The sequence below is a fragment of the Sinocyclocheilus anshuiensis genome, unplaced genomic scaffold, assembly GCF_001515605.1.
Source record: "Sinocyclocheilus anshuiensis isolate Anshui unplaced genomic scaffold, SAMN03320099.WGS_v1.1 scaffold1230, whole genome shotgun sequence".
Classification (NCBI taxonomy): Eukaryota; Metazoa; Chordata; class Actinopteri; order Cypriniformes; family Cyprinidae; genus Sinocyclocheilus; species Sinocyclocheilus anshuiensis.
Window position 1 is genome coordinate 507,621 of NW_015558637.1, and position 18,241 is coordinate 525,861.

Consider the following 18,241-nt stretch of genomic DNA (forward strand, 5'->3'; position numbering starts at 1 on the left):
TCATGCTCTAACACCACCTCTAGCATGTTTGCCTCCTACATTAATCTGTTGCTACATTAATCACCATTAATTAATGGTGTTGGCATAAGTTAGTGTCTACTGTATGATCTACTTTATAGTTTTACCCATTTACACCCATCCTTCTGCCCCCATTGATAATCGTGGCTTTGGATACATGAATATGTAGGTTTTTATTATTATTATTGTGAACACAAATAAATGTCCTATATGCTATATTTTTTCTCTGCAAATCTGCAATCACCAATTCCATGCTTCAGTAAATCTACTACCCTATACATTCCCGTCCCCTTCCTCTCTGTATCTGTCAGTGTGCTCTCCTCATCTGTCGCCTGCGCTTTGAATCCGGAGTGGTCCAGCACTGTACCAGACTAGAATTTTAAGCATGTCCTTTGGTCAGGAGAAGGGGGCGGTAGAGTCGGTTGCTGTATGCATGAAACTTAAAAGGGCTCTAAAGGAGGCTCTAGGACGGTAATGTGCTGTTTTATGCGGTTTTGCACGCCTTCGCACTGGAGTAGGTGCATATTAGGGAATAGGCCCTTTTCTCACTTTTGTTTTTATTAGACTAAGCTATATCGATATTGTATATTATTTTCATCAGATAATTAATTTAACCATTTAACTGATGACAGGAGAGACATGTATGCTTTATGAAGTGGACAATAGGACGATGAATAAGGACATATTAAGAGCATACATCAACATGAATAGCAAATAAGCCAATAAAAATATATTGCTAGAGGTGCAGGAGGAGATTGCATCAGAAAGAAAGAAAGAAAGAAAGAAAGAAAGAAAGAAAGAAAGGGCTTATAATAATAACTGTGTGAACTGCATTAAAAGGGCAAATACGTTCAAATGCAATGTGCTAAAGAGTGCTCTGAAGCTCTCGAACAGAACTTGCAATCGTCTGAGGTGGTAACCATAGCAACAGTACGCTTTTCGTTAAGACTAGTAGGCTATCATACAAAATAGAGGTCCTATCATTGTTTATTTTTAACATGAATTAATCTATTTATTTAATTTATTCAAAATCATTTACAAATACAAAAATGTGTTACAAAATCAAACTTTATGATAGTTGACGATTAGCAACGTGATCGTGTGTAGATTTCCTGTAACTTAAAATGTAACGTGGCCTATTATAATGAAAATAACTCGATTTTTGTAAAAAAAAAAAATAATAATAATAATAAAATACTTGATTACATAATCCACATAACGTAGTCTGAAACAACCCAGCACCTTTAGTCAGCATGAAAGCATGCATCGATTCACATCCACTATATTCGTTCGAGAACGTGAGTTCATATCCATATGTTTTTTACTCCGTTCAAATAAGAGTTTTAACTTTTTTCTTTGATAAAAGAAAAAAAACCTTTTTTTTTATCTTTTTCTGTCGCCGCACATCCCTTCTCTGTAGTATAATTTTTCTCTCTCTCTCTCTCTCTCTCTCTCTCTCTCTCTCTCTCAGCCACCGCACGCCTGCCTACATCCCTCTCCCAAATCTTCACTAGCACACAAGCAAAGGGGACAGAAGCAGACCCGTATCCTCCTTTCCCAGCACACCACGTTCCTCATTCTCAGGTCTTTTTGTCTTTTACATGGCGCAAGGGCTCTGCAAGCGGGACGGTTCTGGGTGCGAGAAAGCCAACGCGGATTTGGATAAGCGGGCATCAGTGGCGGGGGTAGAATACAGCAGTTCCGGCGCCTCCGCCTTCTCGGTCTCTTCTAGCCGGCTCTATGACGAGTAATGGTCGGCTCGTTCTGCTGGATGCTCCCTGCTCTAACCGGATCTTCGACGGCACCATATTCAACAGCAGATTGCCATTTTCGGAAGAGACCTTCATAGAGCTAGAAGATACATATGGAAACTGGGGATCAGAATTTTAGGAAAAAGGATATATAGTTGTGCTTTATTTTATTATTCCATTTTGCTCATTTATGTTTCATTCTCGATGATTTTTCTCACTCCATCGTTGACTTGATTTGTCAAATTGACGCGAGAGCGGCAGCAGCAGATTTAGATTCACCCGGACATTCTTTTTTGTTGGTTTTGAACTGGACTATCCTGGCCATCCATCTATCTATCCTATGTTTTTTTCTGCTCCTGCACTTCAAGAGCTTTTCCTGTCCTTTCTGTTTCTCTCTCTCTGCGTCTTTCCCTCTTGATTAGAATAGACTAGGATTTTCTTAGCCATATTAAGAGAGGACAGCGTGTTTGTAAAGCAGCTACGTAGGTCAACAGTTGTTGTAACACATCGAATTGTTTAGATATATATTACGATCCGAAGCAAAGCCTTCCATTATTCCATCAAAGCCAGTCTGAATCCCACATTCTTCCTAAACCAGTATTTATGCTCAATTCCTACCACATCAAATCTAAGCGCCTAAATTGTCATAATTAAAACCGAGTATTGTTCAACATTGGCTTAATTGCTGTGGCGGTTGAATGACATGCTCAGGCCATTAAAGACCTCGGCAATTAATTATTATCTTTAATTAGTGGCTTTGCAGCGTGAATGCTCGTGTTATTTTAAGCTGTAGCACTAGCTGCTGCATATCTTACCTCGTTAAGAAAAAAGACAAGGACAAACGATTTTGGACGGTAAAATTGCTCTTTGTTGGAACAGTGCGGAAAGCGTACCGTTCCACTCCGAAAACAAACGAAAAAGCCAGAAAGGCTCACCTATTTCTTCCTTAATCGGTTCTCACCCAAACGCAACCATAAGGTTCCTACCGCATCCTCCCCCTTCCCCCTCCTTTCGCTCAAATATATCCCATTTTTTAAATTTGGTTTGGTCCCGTACATTTTCAAATATTTATTTCCTATACATAAAGAGGAAAGGGGGTCCCCCTTTCATGGAATGCGGAAACATGGGTGTGTTTGACCGCGGAGTTCAGATGTTATTGACCACGGTGGGCGCGTTCGCCGCCTTCAGTCTCATGACCATCGCGGTGGGCACGGACTACTGGCTGTACTCGCGCGGCGTGTGTAAGATCAAAAGCAACAACGAGAACGAGACCAGCAAGAAGAACGAAGAGGTGATGACCCATTCGGGACTGTGGAGGACATGTTGCTTGGAAGGTAAGACGACTCTCGTGCTCTCTTTCATCCACCCGATGGCGTTTAGCGGTCCCCCATTTGCATTAGAGGGTCCATCTCAGCATGTGCACACGTGTTCCCGTCGGTTGTTACGGAAACGCATTTAGGCCTGCTGCTCTCATGGTGGTTTAGCGGCTCCGCATTCAGAACCACGGACAGCGACAGCGGCGCACAATACTAAAACTGATGCGTAAAGATGTTAAACAGGGTCTACTTTGCCAGATAGTCCAAACACAATGCTATCTCTTATAGTAGGATGTGTTGTAATAAGACAGAACTAGTTAAATGGTTTCTTGTTGGTCTAAGACGGCCATGTTCTAAAAACCGGTTTGAGCACATTAATCTATAGTAGGAACACATATTAGCTTGTTTTATATATTCTTGCTGCTGCTCATGACCAACTTGGACCAGCGAATGACCAGCTTAGACCAGCTAGAAACCATCTACCAGGACTATCAGCTTTTTTGGGTTCAACCAAAAATACACATTTTGTCATCATATGCTCACCCTCAAGTCATTCCAAATGACTTTCTTTCATCCCTGAAACACAAAAGAAGATATTTTGAAAAATATTTTTGTCCATACAGCGATAGCGCAAAGCAACACGGAACCCCTTTGATGCTCTTTGTATGGACAAAAAGTGTACTTTTTCAAAATATCTTCTTTTGTGTTCTACAGGAGTCAGTCAGTTATACAGGTTTAAAATTAACATTAAAAAAAAAGGTTATTTATTGGCATCTATGGTTTCATGAAGAATATTTTCATTCCACGAAAGGTCCTTTACAGTGGAAAAAGGTTCTGAAAGGTTCTTGGGGGGGGGGTTCTTCTAGGGCATCGTTGTGAAAACCCCCTTTTGGAACCATTATTTTTAAGAATGGATGAGTAAATGACGACAAAAGTTACATTGAGGTTAACTATCCCTTTAAGATAGATTTTACCGCAGGGGAAAGTTGGATGTAAAAGCAGATAAATGCATGTGTGCACTACTGGGACTTCCACTAGGTAACACCTGGGGAAAATTGCTACTCGTATGCACCATGTTCAGAAAGGCTCTCTATATGTCAGGTCAACGTACACAGACTGTTGATTTCCTGTCATGCCTCAGTGGCTGCACTGACTGCTGACTTTGGCCTAGCAATGTCACCTTGTGAGGTCACAGAGCATAACAAATCCTCATCCTCACCAGGACTCAGAGGAGGCATAGAAGATGGCCTGCGTCTCTGAGGCACACAGCAATATGCTATCTGTACACATCCTTTGCTGCATCTAAAGCACAGGAAGATCTATGGATGAAAATCTATGTAGCATTATATACAGTCAAATGAGTTAAACTACAAGGCATATAGACAGGGGAGACTGGATGTTGACCTTGATCATCGTTATGACAGCATGAGTTCTCATAGCCATATACTGACTAAAGCAAGATGAGTGACTTTGACAACATCTGTGAGCGTATCCTTAACATCTGCTCTTTAATTTTGTCTGTCAGTTTACCCTTAAGGTTTGTCTGTCAAATGACCCGAAAGGCTCAAGGCCTACAACCTTAATGTGCAGGAATCTCTTGGACCAAAAAGTGTTTCATGAGGACCATCTAAGTGGGGCCTGATGAACATTTCCATGTAGAATATTTCCTAATAGCTTATTTTGTAGTGCCCCTGTGTGTCATTGGCACCACAAAATTCACATGGTAATCAGTCATTTAAAATGTGTGATTCATTTGAGCTCTCAGTTACACAGATATAGCAGACAGAGGTCAAATTCTTTGGAATAGCAATGCGGTTTGATTCGGTTCAGCTAATAAACTGATAGTACGCTAGCAGAATTGAACCCTGAAGAATGAAACATTTGCCTCTCTGTGTGTGTCACAAAAAAAAATCCTATACCGTTTATGAACAGGCAAAATGATCACTGGATAAACAACACACTCAAATAGTAGAACATACAGTTAAATTGTTGATTACAGCCAGCTCATTTGCAGAATTAGGTGTAGATCTATGATAAGTTTTAAGTAGAAGAGGACTTAAATGTGAAACATCTCTATTCCTCCTTTTCTCAGTTCAGGCTCACACAGATCTCACGCTCATACTATGACAAAAGCAATTAGCTGCAACAGTAAATAACACTTATCCCTCAACCTACACGGTTGTATCCATCAACCAGGTGCCGCCTCTCAGAGCCCGTCTTGCACTGCCATCTCATAGACTGTGTGTAGGCAGGCCAGGATGTAAATCTCAGTGGTCAGTGCAGAAGATGATTTGCTGGGGAGGAATAGATTTACAGCATGCAGGTGGGCAAGAGTGTTAGTGTAATCTGTCCCTGGAGTGCTCCAAAATGATGAGAGAGGGGAAACACCCTCACTGGACTGTCCTTAGCACTATTAGCAATGCTTCAGATATTTAACATCTACTCTCGCACCCACCCATGTATGAAGTACACTATAGACCAATCCAGAGAATCACACCTACAAAAAGACGTACATATCTTGAACAGCTTGGCTCAATCAGATGCATTATAACTTCCTGAGCAACAGAAAATAACTAATGTATATTACATTGTCTACATGAAATGGTTCTTTTCCAATTGGTGCCATTATTTGGAAAGCCTAAGCATCTTTATAGTATTTTTGGTATACTTACTGTACATTCATGTAAAAAAAAATTGGGGTCGGTAAGATTTTTTAAAGTGTTTTTGAAAAATGTCTCTTATGCTATATTGTATATTATTATTACAATGTAAATTAACTGTTTTCTATTTTAATATATGTTAAAATGTAAATTATCTCTGCATGTGGTGTTAATTTTCAGCTTGACATTTATGTGGAATACATTTTTTAAGGATTCTTTGATTAATAAAAAGTTCAAAAGAACAGCATTTATTTGAAATAAATTTTTGGTAGCATTATAAATGTCACATTTTATCAATTTAATGCATCCTTGCTAAATAAAAGTAATCCTTTATTTAAAAAATCTTACTAACTCCAAACATCTGATCAGTAGTGTGTATCCATTAAATTTATATCAAATTCTTAACATTCTTAAAATACAGCTAGTGTCAATGGAGGTTTACACCAGTCTGCTTTGAGCAATGCTGCAAAAATCATTTATAGCAAGCTTTGTTTATAGAGAATCTTAAAGCTATATTTGTAGCTGGGTCATCTATCCATTCACTCTTTATTCTTATATATTTCAGAGTTGCTTTCAGTACATTTGCATTTATTTCTTATGTCAGCAGATCTATTTTGTTCTTCATCAACTTACCATGTTTAAAAAAAAACTGTTTGAACATCTTAAAGGCACACTTAAAAACATATGGATGTCATTCGATGAAAAACCAAGAGGCATTTATTAAAATAAATAGCACATGTACACTTTAAGAAAAACATGAAGTTTGGTGTTTTGACGTTTAAATGATAATATAATAGACACAGACACAAATGAGGACAAAATGTACACTGTTAGAAAACAATCTGCAGAGAAATTAATAATGTCCTGTTAGAAAATTAACAGTACATTTTCCATTAAGTTTACAGACATTTCCTTCAAGCCTAAAACACACTATGCACTGTTTTTTAAAACACCTGTGAAACATCAATAGATAAAATTCCTTCATATTGACAGGGTACAATGGGCCTTTTCTTTTGAGTGTCAAAGTTTAGTTGTAAAACTAAGTGGATTATGTTTATAGTTAATGTAATGAACTACACCTGTGGTAACTCTTGAGTTAAACTGACAGAAAAATTAGAAATTACCATGAAACCAGCTGATTAAAAGTCATTTTTATAGTAAGAAATTAGAAGTTATTCTGCAAAAAAAAGGTCTAGCATCATTTGTTTGCAGATGCCACTTAGTTTGACATCTTGTTATCTAATACAATTCATAAACTTCGTTCATAAACTAGGCTTAAATGTCCAAATACTTTTAATGGCCACTGCACATTTTTAATTTATAACTGTTTTATTTCCATCCTCAATCACAAAGCAAAAAGTGTCAAACCAGATAATTAGGTCAAAGTTTCTACAATTTTTTACAACACAAAAGCAAAGCATAATGCACTTGCTGTTATCACACCTCTCAGTGAATGATGACAGCTTGTTAAGGTCTTATTCTGGACACCCACGGAGCCATTATAGTGCCACTGCAGATTAGAATGTGTCCCTATAGTGAGTGGAAGCAAATATGAATCAGCATGACATTGCAGTACATGCATGTACACATGAACAAATATTGCCATGATAGAACACAAGCTGGTATAAGGTGGACCGCCATTACCGTAGTGACTCAGACCCAATTGTACTTCAGCAGAACTACAGGTAATCTGCGTTATTAATCTTCATTACGTTAACAATGGATGTGAGGGTACAGCACAGCAACAGCGCAGCAAAGTACAGTGACAAAGGAGATGCAGTCATATTCCTCACATACACAACACTTATCATTCTGAATCTCTGTGACAGCAACTTTCCCAACAAGACAGATCATTCTCCTGAATGCTTTGAGTCGTTGTGAATATTTTCCGGGCCACGGCGGGCTGCTGCTAATGAATGGACTTCCTGTACAAGTTTTCCATTCGCATGCGGCCAAAGCATGTGTTTGAAGAGATAACCAGCGCTGTCTCAGCAGGAGGGGTGAAAAATACTCTTGCATTTTTCTCACCTCTCGCTAGTTCATGCATGCAAATCTGCTCTTTGTAATCAAGTGTGTGTGAGGTCTCATACCTGGCGTTCATCCAGGTCGACTGAACCAGTGTGGCCGCATTGTGCTGGTATTTGTAAATCATATCTTGGGAACCTGTGTGATCAAAATGGTCACATGTGAGACTTTTTGGGTTAAAATGTCATATTTCTATATATGTGTGATCAGTGGCGGCTCGTGGGTTTTAAAATAGAGGAGGCACACTAATTGTATTGGTCTGAGGATCCCTGCCGATTATTATTATTATTATTATTATTATTTGCTTAATCACTTTAAAATGGCTTTTTGGTTGCTTTTAGTCAGAAAACGTAAAGAAAACGACACACATACAGCAAGATAATATAATTTCACTTACCTGGCCTATATCACTTGAAGCAAACATTCATCCCTTCTTAAACGTCTGTGTTAAAAGAGCCGACTGCTGTAACGTTAGCCTATATCCAGCTTAGACGTGTTCTCCTTTTATTTTTAATTTGTATATATACTGTTTGAATGACAGCTTGGTAAATCTGTTGGCGATCAAATATTCAATATCGCTACTCATCATAAGTACTTGGTACATTATCAGCGCAGCGGGAGACGTTCAAATTAATATCACGTAATTTATGTCTCTATGATGATTAGTTGATATCAGAAGGGAGGCTAGCCTCCTCTGCGAGGTTTCTTTTCTCAACACTCCTCGGTGCTGAAAGTGAACACTTGATGCTGATTGGCTTTTTTTTTTTACCAACAGAGGCACGAGAGCTCAGCTCTCCCCCGGCCTCCCCCTACCCTTCTCTATCATTAGCGGTTGTAATTACATCAGCAGATTCGGCACATTCGCAATAGAAAAGTGGCGCTTTCCAACTTCAGTAACATGTTATGGTATTACAGCTGTGAAATCACAAACAAAAAATACACATTCTGAGACATGAACTGAAATGAATTGTGAATTTTATTAACATTAAATCGTCCTCCTCCCATTTTCACCTCAAAATTATGGGGAAGCTATATAGACAGACAAGCCGTGGGTCTTAGCTGTGTCTGGCGCTGCTGTAGAAATGGATTACGCTCATAAACTGATCAGATAAGGATTACCAGCCTGGCATGGATCTGCCCAGCTAATGACCCAGGTCCAGAGTGGCATTACACAGTGTTACAACACTACTGCATGCTTCAGTTCGCTCACACAGGCCTCTTGCCCCAAAACAATCATCCCAGTTCAGCTCTACACTTACCAAAGGAAAAATCCAACCATTTTTTTTTGGCATACCCACTCTCTATAACACTTCAATACTATGATCCACTTATCCTATAAACACCAGTGATGTGATGAACAGCAGAGAACAAAAACATCATGGAAGCCAGCATATACACTGCCAAAACACCCTGTCAGGTTAACCTATAACAGTAGAGCGGTTTCATTCAATGCCTTTTCTCATTGCCTTGTCAGATGATTATTAGTTTTGAGGTGTCATATTTCTAGCTTGATATATTCAGCTGTGATATTAAAAGGATATCCAAAGTGAGTAAATGATGACAGCTGATAAAATAATAAAAGTTATCACTGGAAGTTCACAGAAATTCATTAGGTAGATAGCAAGGATTCGTTGAATTGAACAATGTGATACAGTAAAGACATTTACATTGCTATAAAAAGTAAAGACATTTATATTGTTCTAGGATCATGTGACACTGAAGCCTGCAATAATGGCTACTGAAAATTCAGCTTTGCAGGAATGAGTTACATTTTTAAGTATTACAATAGAAAGCAGTAGTTTTGAAGTTTTTAAATGGTATCTTTCTCTACATTTTAAAGGGGTAGTTCAAAATTGTCACATTCGAAACCTTCATGAGCACCGTAAAAGTTTGCAAATAACTTGTGCAGTATGTTCCAATTCTTTTGAAGCCAGATGATAGTTTTTTTAAGAACAGGTTTACATTTGCATTTATTTGTTTAGTAATTAGAAAAGTGCAGCTTGAACATTCTGCTATAAATATTTTTGAGTTATTTTGAGTTCCACAGAAAAAAGAAAGTCAAACGGGTGACATAAGAGTGAGTTAATTATGACAGAACTTTCATTTCTTTGGGTGCACTGTCCATTTAAACAATGACAGAAGCCATTTGTTTTGAAGAATAATGATCTTATTTAGAGCAAATGTACTGGCAAGCCGGTTCTCATTTTGAACTTCTCAAATGCAGGACATGTAGTCGAAACAGCAGATTTTTTTTTTTTTGTCAACATCTAGACAACCTCTGCCAGAATCAGAGGACAAAATTCTGCTCTGCCGCTCAGACAGGAAGGAACATAATGAGGGTCTCAGGGGCATTATTAATATTGGATTGGGAGACGGCCCGGGTGGAATACCACTTGAATCATCCTCATTCTGATTCAGCTCTGAAAGCAGGTTGAATGTGACGGCAGTGATCAGAGTGCAACAGAACAATCTCTTCCACATCTCATGGCCGAGTGGTGTTAATTCATCATTCCTCCAATCATCTTCTCCAGAGCTGCAGCTGGCCTTTATCAAGGGAATGAGATGGATTGAATGACATAGACATTCTGGTTCCTTTTGGTCCTGGTGCGCTGTGTGATTTCTCTGCACTTTGACCCAGGAAACAGATCAATAGAGGACACTCCCAGGATCTGTGTGTGGGAAGGCCTCTATAGTGTAACATCACTGATTATAGCTGATGAATGAATGCAACAGTACAGATAAGTGGAGGCACATTAGGCTAAAAAGAGATGTTCAACATATAACATTTTGTGCCACATGCCTTTCTTTCCTCTGTGCAACACAAAAGGAGATGTTTAGCAGAATTTTGAGGCTGTTTTCCCTTCATTGAATGTCAGTGGTAAGAACACCATAGAAATGGGCCATATGACTTATGCAAGTCGTCTGAAGACACAAGTTAGGTTTTGTTTGTTTGTTTTGGTGGGGAGGAGTAGCACATGTTGTTATGTTATATATATGATATACTATAATAAATGTTATACAACTAACATTTAAAGGTTTGGGGTGAGTAAGATTTGTAACATTTTTTGAAAGAATTCTCTCATGTTCACCAAAGCTGCATTTATTTATAACAATTCAGTAAAACCAGTAATATTGTCAAATATTATTTAAATACAATTTAAACTGTTTGCTGTTTTGAAATGTCATTTAATCCGGTGATGGCAAAACAGAGTTTTCAGCTTCATTACTCCAGCCTCCAGTGCCACATCAACCTTCAGAAATCATTTTAATATGCTGATTTGCTGCTCAAGAAACATTTCTTATTATTATCAATGTTAAAAATAGTTGTGCTGCTTTTTTTGTGAAAACTGTTAAACTTGTTAGGATTTGATGAGTAGAAAGTTCATAATTTCTTTGAAATATAATTTTTTTTTGTAACAATGTAAAGTCTTTACTTACTATTAATTAATGTAATGCATCCTTGATTAATATAATTATTAATTTTTTTCAAACAATAAAATCTTACTGACCCAAAACTTCTGAATGGTAGTCTATTTTTAATCTACTTATGCTTCTTTTTAATGCATTTAAATATATTCAAATATGGTGCATCAAAACATGTTATGATGCTTTTAGAATTAGACATTGAGATTTAAGACCAAAGGTGGAAGAGAAGATTTTTCTGTGTTTGTCACTGATCTCATCACTTCAGAAGACCTGGGATATAAATAATATAGATTATTTTAATGGTACTTTTTGTCATTTTTTAAGATGAAGAGCCTTTGGTCTCCATCTAATAATTGTATGGAATAGAGCATCATGAATTTCCTTCTTATATGATGTACTGAAGAAAGAAAATGGAATGACATGATGAGTAAGTAATGGCAGAATTTCATTTTGGGGTGAACTATCCCTTTAAAGAGATTCTGTCTACAGCACATAGTAAAGAGTAGTTTTGTTTGAAATGTTTGGTAAAGATGCAGAAGGGATTTGACTATACCGCAGCTCATTTCATGGCTCCAATTACCACAAACCTCTTTTTGCAACATAGAACTCAACATGCACATCTACACAAAGAGGTCCGTGATAATTTAGAAATTCACTCTGTACTCTCGCATGCAGTGCCAAAATCTCTGTGATACTATTATACTGAGCAAGACCAATTATATAGAATTGATCTCCTTTCCACTGTTGTAGACTGCACAGTCGACATTAGGCCAATTCTGTGATAACGTTTAAAGGGGATCATTCATTTATCCCCGACACTCCCTTCTCTGATGGCCATTTTGCAGATTTAAAGCAGCGAGAGGAAATCCCACCATAAATGCTGATTAACTCTATATCTGCTCTATTCATTTTAAGTCAAAGCATTTTGCTGTTTTTCCCCCCAAAGCAGCAGTGGAATCTGCGGCCCTCTCAGGTGTGATGAATTGGTGGTGTCCTTGGCACAGTTCATTTGCAATCCATTACAGCGCATTAGCTTTGTGTCGGAGAGTAACCCAAACACCATGCATCACTAAAGAGAGGGGATGCGATCAGAGACCCCAACTTCAGAGACACTAAAGACACTCCAGTCTTCAGTGTCACACGATCCTTCAGAAATCTAATATGGTGATTCATTTCTATGTATGTATATATAGTGCTCTGCAGATGCTGCTATACATATACATATTATGTGTGTGTGTAGCATCTGCTGAGCACTATTTTTCTCAGTTGTTGTCTTGTTCATCCATCCGTCCGTCCATACATATATACACAAAATACTCTGCATATATACTGTTATTGCATTTAACAATTTTTTTCTATTTTATATCTAGAGTATTTTGTGTATATATGTATATGTGTGCGTGTGACAATCTCAGTGCAGTGTGTGACATTGAAATCTCTTGTGACTCTCTAAAGGAGACGTGAGATTACTTGAGTAAGCAGAAAACTCAATTTGCTCTCTATTTTCTCTTATTGCCGTTGAATCTCATTGCTGTCAATTGAGAAATTAATGAGATCTTTTTTCTATCCTATGGGTGAGTCTCACCTTGGAGAAGATCATATCTTAGCACACGCTGCTTAGCGTTTGCTTCAGTCCTGATATATTACAGGTCTCAAGTGTAATGTTTCATATAGGACAACACTCCGACAGTCCATTAAGATGTCTCTAAACATTACCGTCTGTAATGTCATGTTCATTTATTTATGATCTTATTTCGTGCCATGGGTACTCACATAATGAGCATGTGTCTTCTCGTTGAGGCTCTGGCTCTGTGGAGGATGGACTGAGATGTTTCCACCTCTGCAGACCCTCGGTTAGCACCTAGCTGGCGAGGTGCTGACAGTCACGCTCCTCGGTCCAGGCAGGAGCATATGACCAAATCCACCAACCAATCCAGTGTGTGTTCCTCTGCGGCTGTGATTGGGGGGAGGGAGAGACAGAGGACGGCATATGCACAGGGAGAACTGTAGAAGAGAAGCAATAATGAAAGTGATTTCTAAAGTCACACAAAGTTGCACAGTAAGTTCTTTAGCCTCAATGAGATGACAAAGTGAGTTCCTTCCCACAAAAAAAGAGAAAAATCCCAAAAGACGATATTAGCTCAATCTGTATTTTAGTTTATTAGGTACAGAGCAGCAGGGCTCATTAAGTACATTTTATTAGTTGGCTTTCTGGATATGTGCATTGAGCTACACGTTGCATTGCCATGTCCCTCTTGAATCTGAAACCACATGACAGTTAGTTAAATTATGCGCTTGTTTAGCGTGAATTACCAAAACTACAAGATCCGCACTATAGTATCTGGTTTCATACAAATATATAGTCATCTTACTCCTATTTCCTTTCCTTCTCTAAGTGGGGATCAGGTATAACGGTCCACATTGTGTCTGTATTGATTCCAGCTCTGCTAGGGACTTTGAAGACTATTGATGGGAAGTAAATGGTGCCCTGTGTCTCGTTCTGATGGTATGAGTATCTCTTCCCTCCTCGTTTTTTGAGTGTGTGTGTGTCCCACATTGTCTTTTTCTCTTGGGTAATAACACTCAATTCAGTGCTGAAAATTCACATCCAATTTTAGTAGCAATTCTCAAAGGCATTGTATGGTGGTCTAGGTCCAAAGGGGCAAAGCAGTGCTGTGGTTGAGCAGAGCTGCTCAGATGGCTGTGTTTACATCAGGCACCAGTGCTGGCAAAGCCTCCAGTCACAGCAAATGGTGCTGTTGGCTAAACATACTGCTGTCAGGAGACTGCCACTGTCAACTTCATCTGGGAGAATTCAACCAGACCGGCTATCTCAGGGAAGCCAAAGTCTTGCAGTGCAGTGTATATTTTAATGTTCAGCCTAAAAACCAAGCTTATATCTTTAGACTGAAGGTTTTCAGACGAATATCCAAGTGCATTTTGACCATACGAAACTCACTGCCATGATGCCAGGGTGTTGCTGTGTAGTTTTGAAGGCATTGTGAATGGTTTTTATATGTTGGTATGTAGATAATCTGTTTCTATGTGGTGGCTAATTTCTTACAGATGTTTTTTTTTTTTACTAGTTGTGATTGCTATGGTAGTTTGAGTAGCTTGAACATGTTGCTATTGTAGTATGTCATTTGTTCTGAGTGATTTCAGTACATTTCTATGTGGTTACTACAATTTTATGGTGTTTTTTGAGTGTTTCTGTGTGGTTGCTTAGGTGTTCTGAGTGGTTTTAGCATGTTTCTATGTGGTTGCTAAGGCTTTCTGGGTGTTTTTGTGTGTTTTTATGTAGTTGCTATTGCTAAGGCGTTTCAAGTGATTTTAGTGCATTTCGATATTGTTGCTAAGGCTTTTTTGGGTGTTTTTAGCAGGTTTGATGTGGCTTCTAAGGTGTTCTGAGTATTTATGCATGTTTGTATGGCATAGTCTTGTATGTCAGCAGACCAAAAAAAAAAATGTCGATTTTACATATATGTGTGTATATATATATATATATATGTGTGTGTGTGTGTGTGTGTGTATTAAATGAGCGTATAAGTCATTATAAGAGTATAAATCCAACACCATGCAATCAGGAAATAAATAGAGTTAATTGGTATGAAGAACATTCATTTGATGTCACTCTGAAATCAGAAGCTGTTCTGAGTTTATAGCAGGAAATGATGTGCACCTGGCATCATAATTTTGCAGACATCAAATAATTAATGTGTAAAAAAGCATTCAGGGCTCCGTATGGGCCAGGACACAAACATTAACGCTTCCCAAAACAGCTGACGAGAAGCTTGTCTTCTGAAGATAACCTCAGGAACAGGTTGCACGAGATGTCAAAAGAGACTGCTGTTGTCATCTCTTTGTGCAGATGTGCCCCTAGATAAGTATGGTTTGGGTCATGGAGGATGATGATGATGAACTTCCTGTCAGCTGTGTCATTCTACGCCCTCTACGCCCACTTTTCTCTACCTGTCTTGGATCTCTGCTGGGTTCTGAACTTGGAATAGGCCATTGTGTGTGTGTGCCTGTCTTTTTCTTAGAGTAATAAGGAACAATATGAATTTTTAATGAGGAGCAGCATGGCTTCTCTTTACTCTCTCAGATCGCTTGCAGGACAAGAAGTCTCTAATCTTCACATTGCCTGTATGTATGTGTATATGCATGTGTAAATGCATTCACAAGCTCAGGAGTCAACACAGACTGTGGATCTTAAACTTGAAGCGTGCCATAATACATTGACCTATTCCAGTTCAATGCGCAGAGTCAGCTATAAGTAAGCCATTCGTATACTGATTTCCTGAAAAGTATAAACACAGTGGCTCAGAAGTATAGAGCACAATAGGGTATTTTTCTCCATAGGCATTTCAAAAACTTAAATAAGAAGCAAACACAACAACATTTGATGCAAAGTTGAAAAGTATTTGAAAATTGTAAATAAAAGACGATAGATGTTCAACGAGCACGTAGCGAGACCAGCACAACCCATTGTCATTTTATTCCTGTAATGGCAAAGCTGAAATTTTCATTTTCATAAATCATTCTAATATGCTGATTTGCTGCTCAAGAAACATTTCTTATTATTATCAGTGCTGAAAACAGTTGTGCTGCTTAATGTTTTTGAGGAAACGGTGATGCATTTTATCATGATTTTTTAATAAATAGAAAGTTCAAAAGAACAGCATTTATTTAAATTAGATTTAATTATTAAATCTTTTGCTACATTATAAATGTCTTTACTGTCACTTTTGATCAATTTAATGCATGCTTGCTGAATAAAAGTATTAATTTAAAAAGAAAAATCTTACTGACGAAACTTTTGAACAGTAGTGTATATTTGTACAATATATTTTAAAAAGTTTATAGGGACTTGATTACATCATTTGTAAAAGCGAGTTTGGTTTATTTCTGTTGCTCTGATTTGTGGCTCTGTAGTTAGTTAAGCTCTTCCTCTTGCAACTTGGCAATTGAAAAAAAAAAAGCTGAAACGACACTAAGTTGTGGCTTCTACTCTTGCTTAGTCATGGCACTCATAGCTTTGTCCAGAAGGCTTTATACTTAATTTTCTCTATAGATTTTGTTTTAAAGGGGTCATATGATGCTGCTAAAAAAAACATTATTTTGTGTAATGAAATGTGTTTATGCGGTTTAGGAAAAATTGAAATTGCATCATATGACCCCTTTAACTATTAAGATTTTTTACCCCACTCTGTTTATTTGAGATGGTCCCACATGTCAACATCTGGCTCGAACATATACTGGTTTGTTAGAACAATTGAAGGTGTCTGGAAAACCTGTTTGGGAACAGTCTTTTTTTCTTTTTTTTTTGTGGTGCAGAATCTAGCTACTTCTGAAAGGCTTCTGTCAATCTGTGCTGGCAGAGGAATAGGAAGTCAGAGGCAGAAGAAACAGGGGTCCAGGGACACTGACTTCTGACTGTCTACAGTGCTTCTAGACGCAATGCATCCCTGCTCAGCCCTGCATGAGCCTAATTAAAGCAATTAATCAGCTAAATTACGCTGAGATCACACACTGCTCCACCAGCAACTCCCTCTGGGCCTCTAGAGTGACCAGAGCTAGCATGGATGCTTAAGCTAAGTGAACCGCTGCTTCAGTGACATCAGGGTTTTTTGGGTTAAAAGTAACGAGGCGCTCTGAGTGAAATTTTTACAAATCGAACACATCCGTAGAAATGCCAGGCAGTGTAGTGAAGTGTAGAGCACTTAAGCCTGAGTGACAGGCAACCATCTTGGATTCATATCTTTCTCTATTTCGCTCTCATATTTGCTCAATCTCTCGCAGCCCCACAGCCGTACACACGGACACAGACACACATGCTCTGAGGGTCACAGTGGCGGCACTGACACAACACATTCCCATCTCGATACTCGGTTTGTGTGCGTGTGTGTCTCTGTGTGACTTAAACATTGTGTCAAACATTGTGTCTCTGTGTTTGGAGGGGACCAATGGCAGACACACTACGTCAAGCTGCTTTGTGTCACTATCAGGAAGTGATCAGATGAGAGGACAGCGTTACAAGTCACGGGCTCATAGCAACAGCAAGGAGAGGGACAGAGAGAGGAGTAGGAGGAGGGAGGGAAGGGGGGAGAGAGGGAGAAAGGGAGTGGGGAAGATAGTGTGAGAATGAATTAGCACCTTTAACGGCAGCAGCCTATTAAGGCTGCAGAAAAGCAGACATGCACGAAGAAAGAGAGAGGGAGATTGAGACAGCGTAGTGACGGATGAAACATGCATATTGATAGTAGTGTAGAAAATTCAGCGTGTTGAAATGCAGCATATGTATGGCAGATGTGGGGTGGCTTTTTGCAATGCAAATCTATGCATGCAATGCAACAGAAATAGCTGAATAATCAAGTGTTGTTGTTGTGTCATGTCTTTGCTGCAAAATCAGTACTTTTTTTTTTACAAACTTCTTGGTTTCCAGTAAAAATATTCTTAAAACAAGGTCAATTTAGTGCAAATTTAAAGGGGTCATATGATGCAATTTCAATTTTTCCTTTCTCTTTGAAGTGTTACAAGCTCTTGGTGCAACAGTATTAATGTCATAGTATTTATTCATCTGTTAACTTTGGTTAATATAAATAAAAGTTTATTGTTAGTTCACGTTAGCTCAGGTGTGTTAAATATTATTAACAGATTATAACAGAAAGTATTTGTAAATTTCGAAATTAACATCAACGAAAATTTATTCATATTTTAGAAGTATTTTTAACTTATGTACTTAACTAATGTTAACAAATGAAACCTTATTGTAAAGTGTTACCACATTAAAATCATTGCATTTTATGATATTGAACTATTTTTTTTTTTTTTAAGTCTAATATCTTATCTAATATTAAAATTATTATAATTAATTATTATATCCACCTTTCTCCTGAGTAACCGATGAGCGCTGCCATGATGGATTCTGACTTTCCATTTGGATGCTGTCATGTTCCGGTCTCCATAGAAATCCATGTTAAAGGGGTCATATGATGCGATTTCAAGTTTTCCTTTCTCTTTGGAGTGTTACAAGCTGATTGTGCAT

At 38.2% G+C, this 18,241-nt stretch overlaps 1 protein-coding gene across 1 annotated transcript in view; it reads left to right on the plus strand.

Moving 5' to 3' along the window:
* Window positions 1-2,100: 2,100 nt before the first annotated feature.
* LOC107680886 (voltage-dependent calcium channel gamma-2 subunit) overlaps window positions 2,101-18,241 on the plus strand; it is a 102,334-nt gene continuing 86,193 nt past the window's right edge. Inside the window, exon 1 of the mRNA XM_016476962.1 lies at window positions 2,101-3,103. Within this exon, the coding sequence (XP_016332448.1) occupies window positions 2,878-3,103 (226 nt within the window). The 5' untranslated portion in view covers window positions 2,101-2,877. The remainder of the gene's footprint in view (window positions 3,104-18,241) is intronic.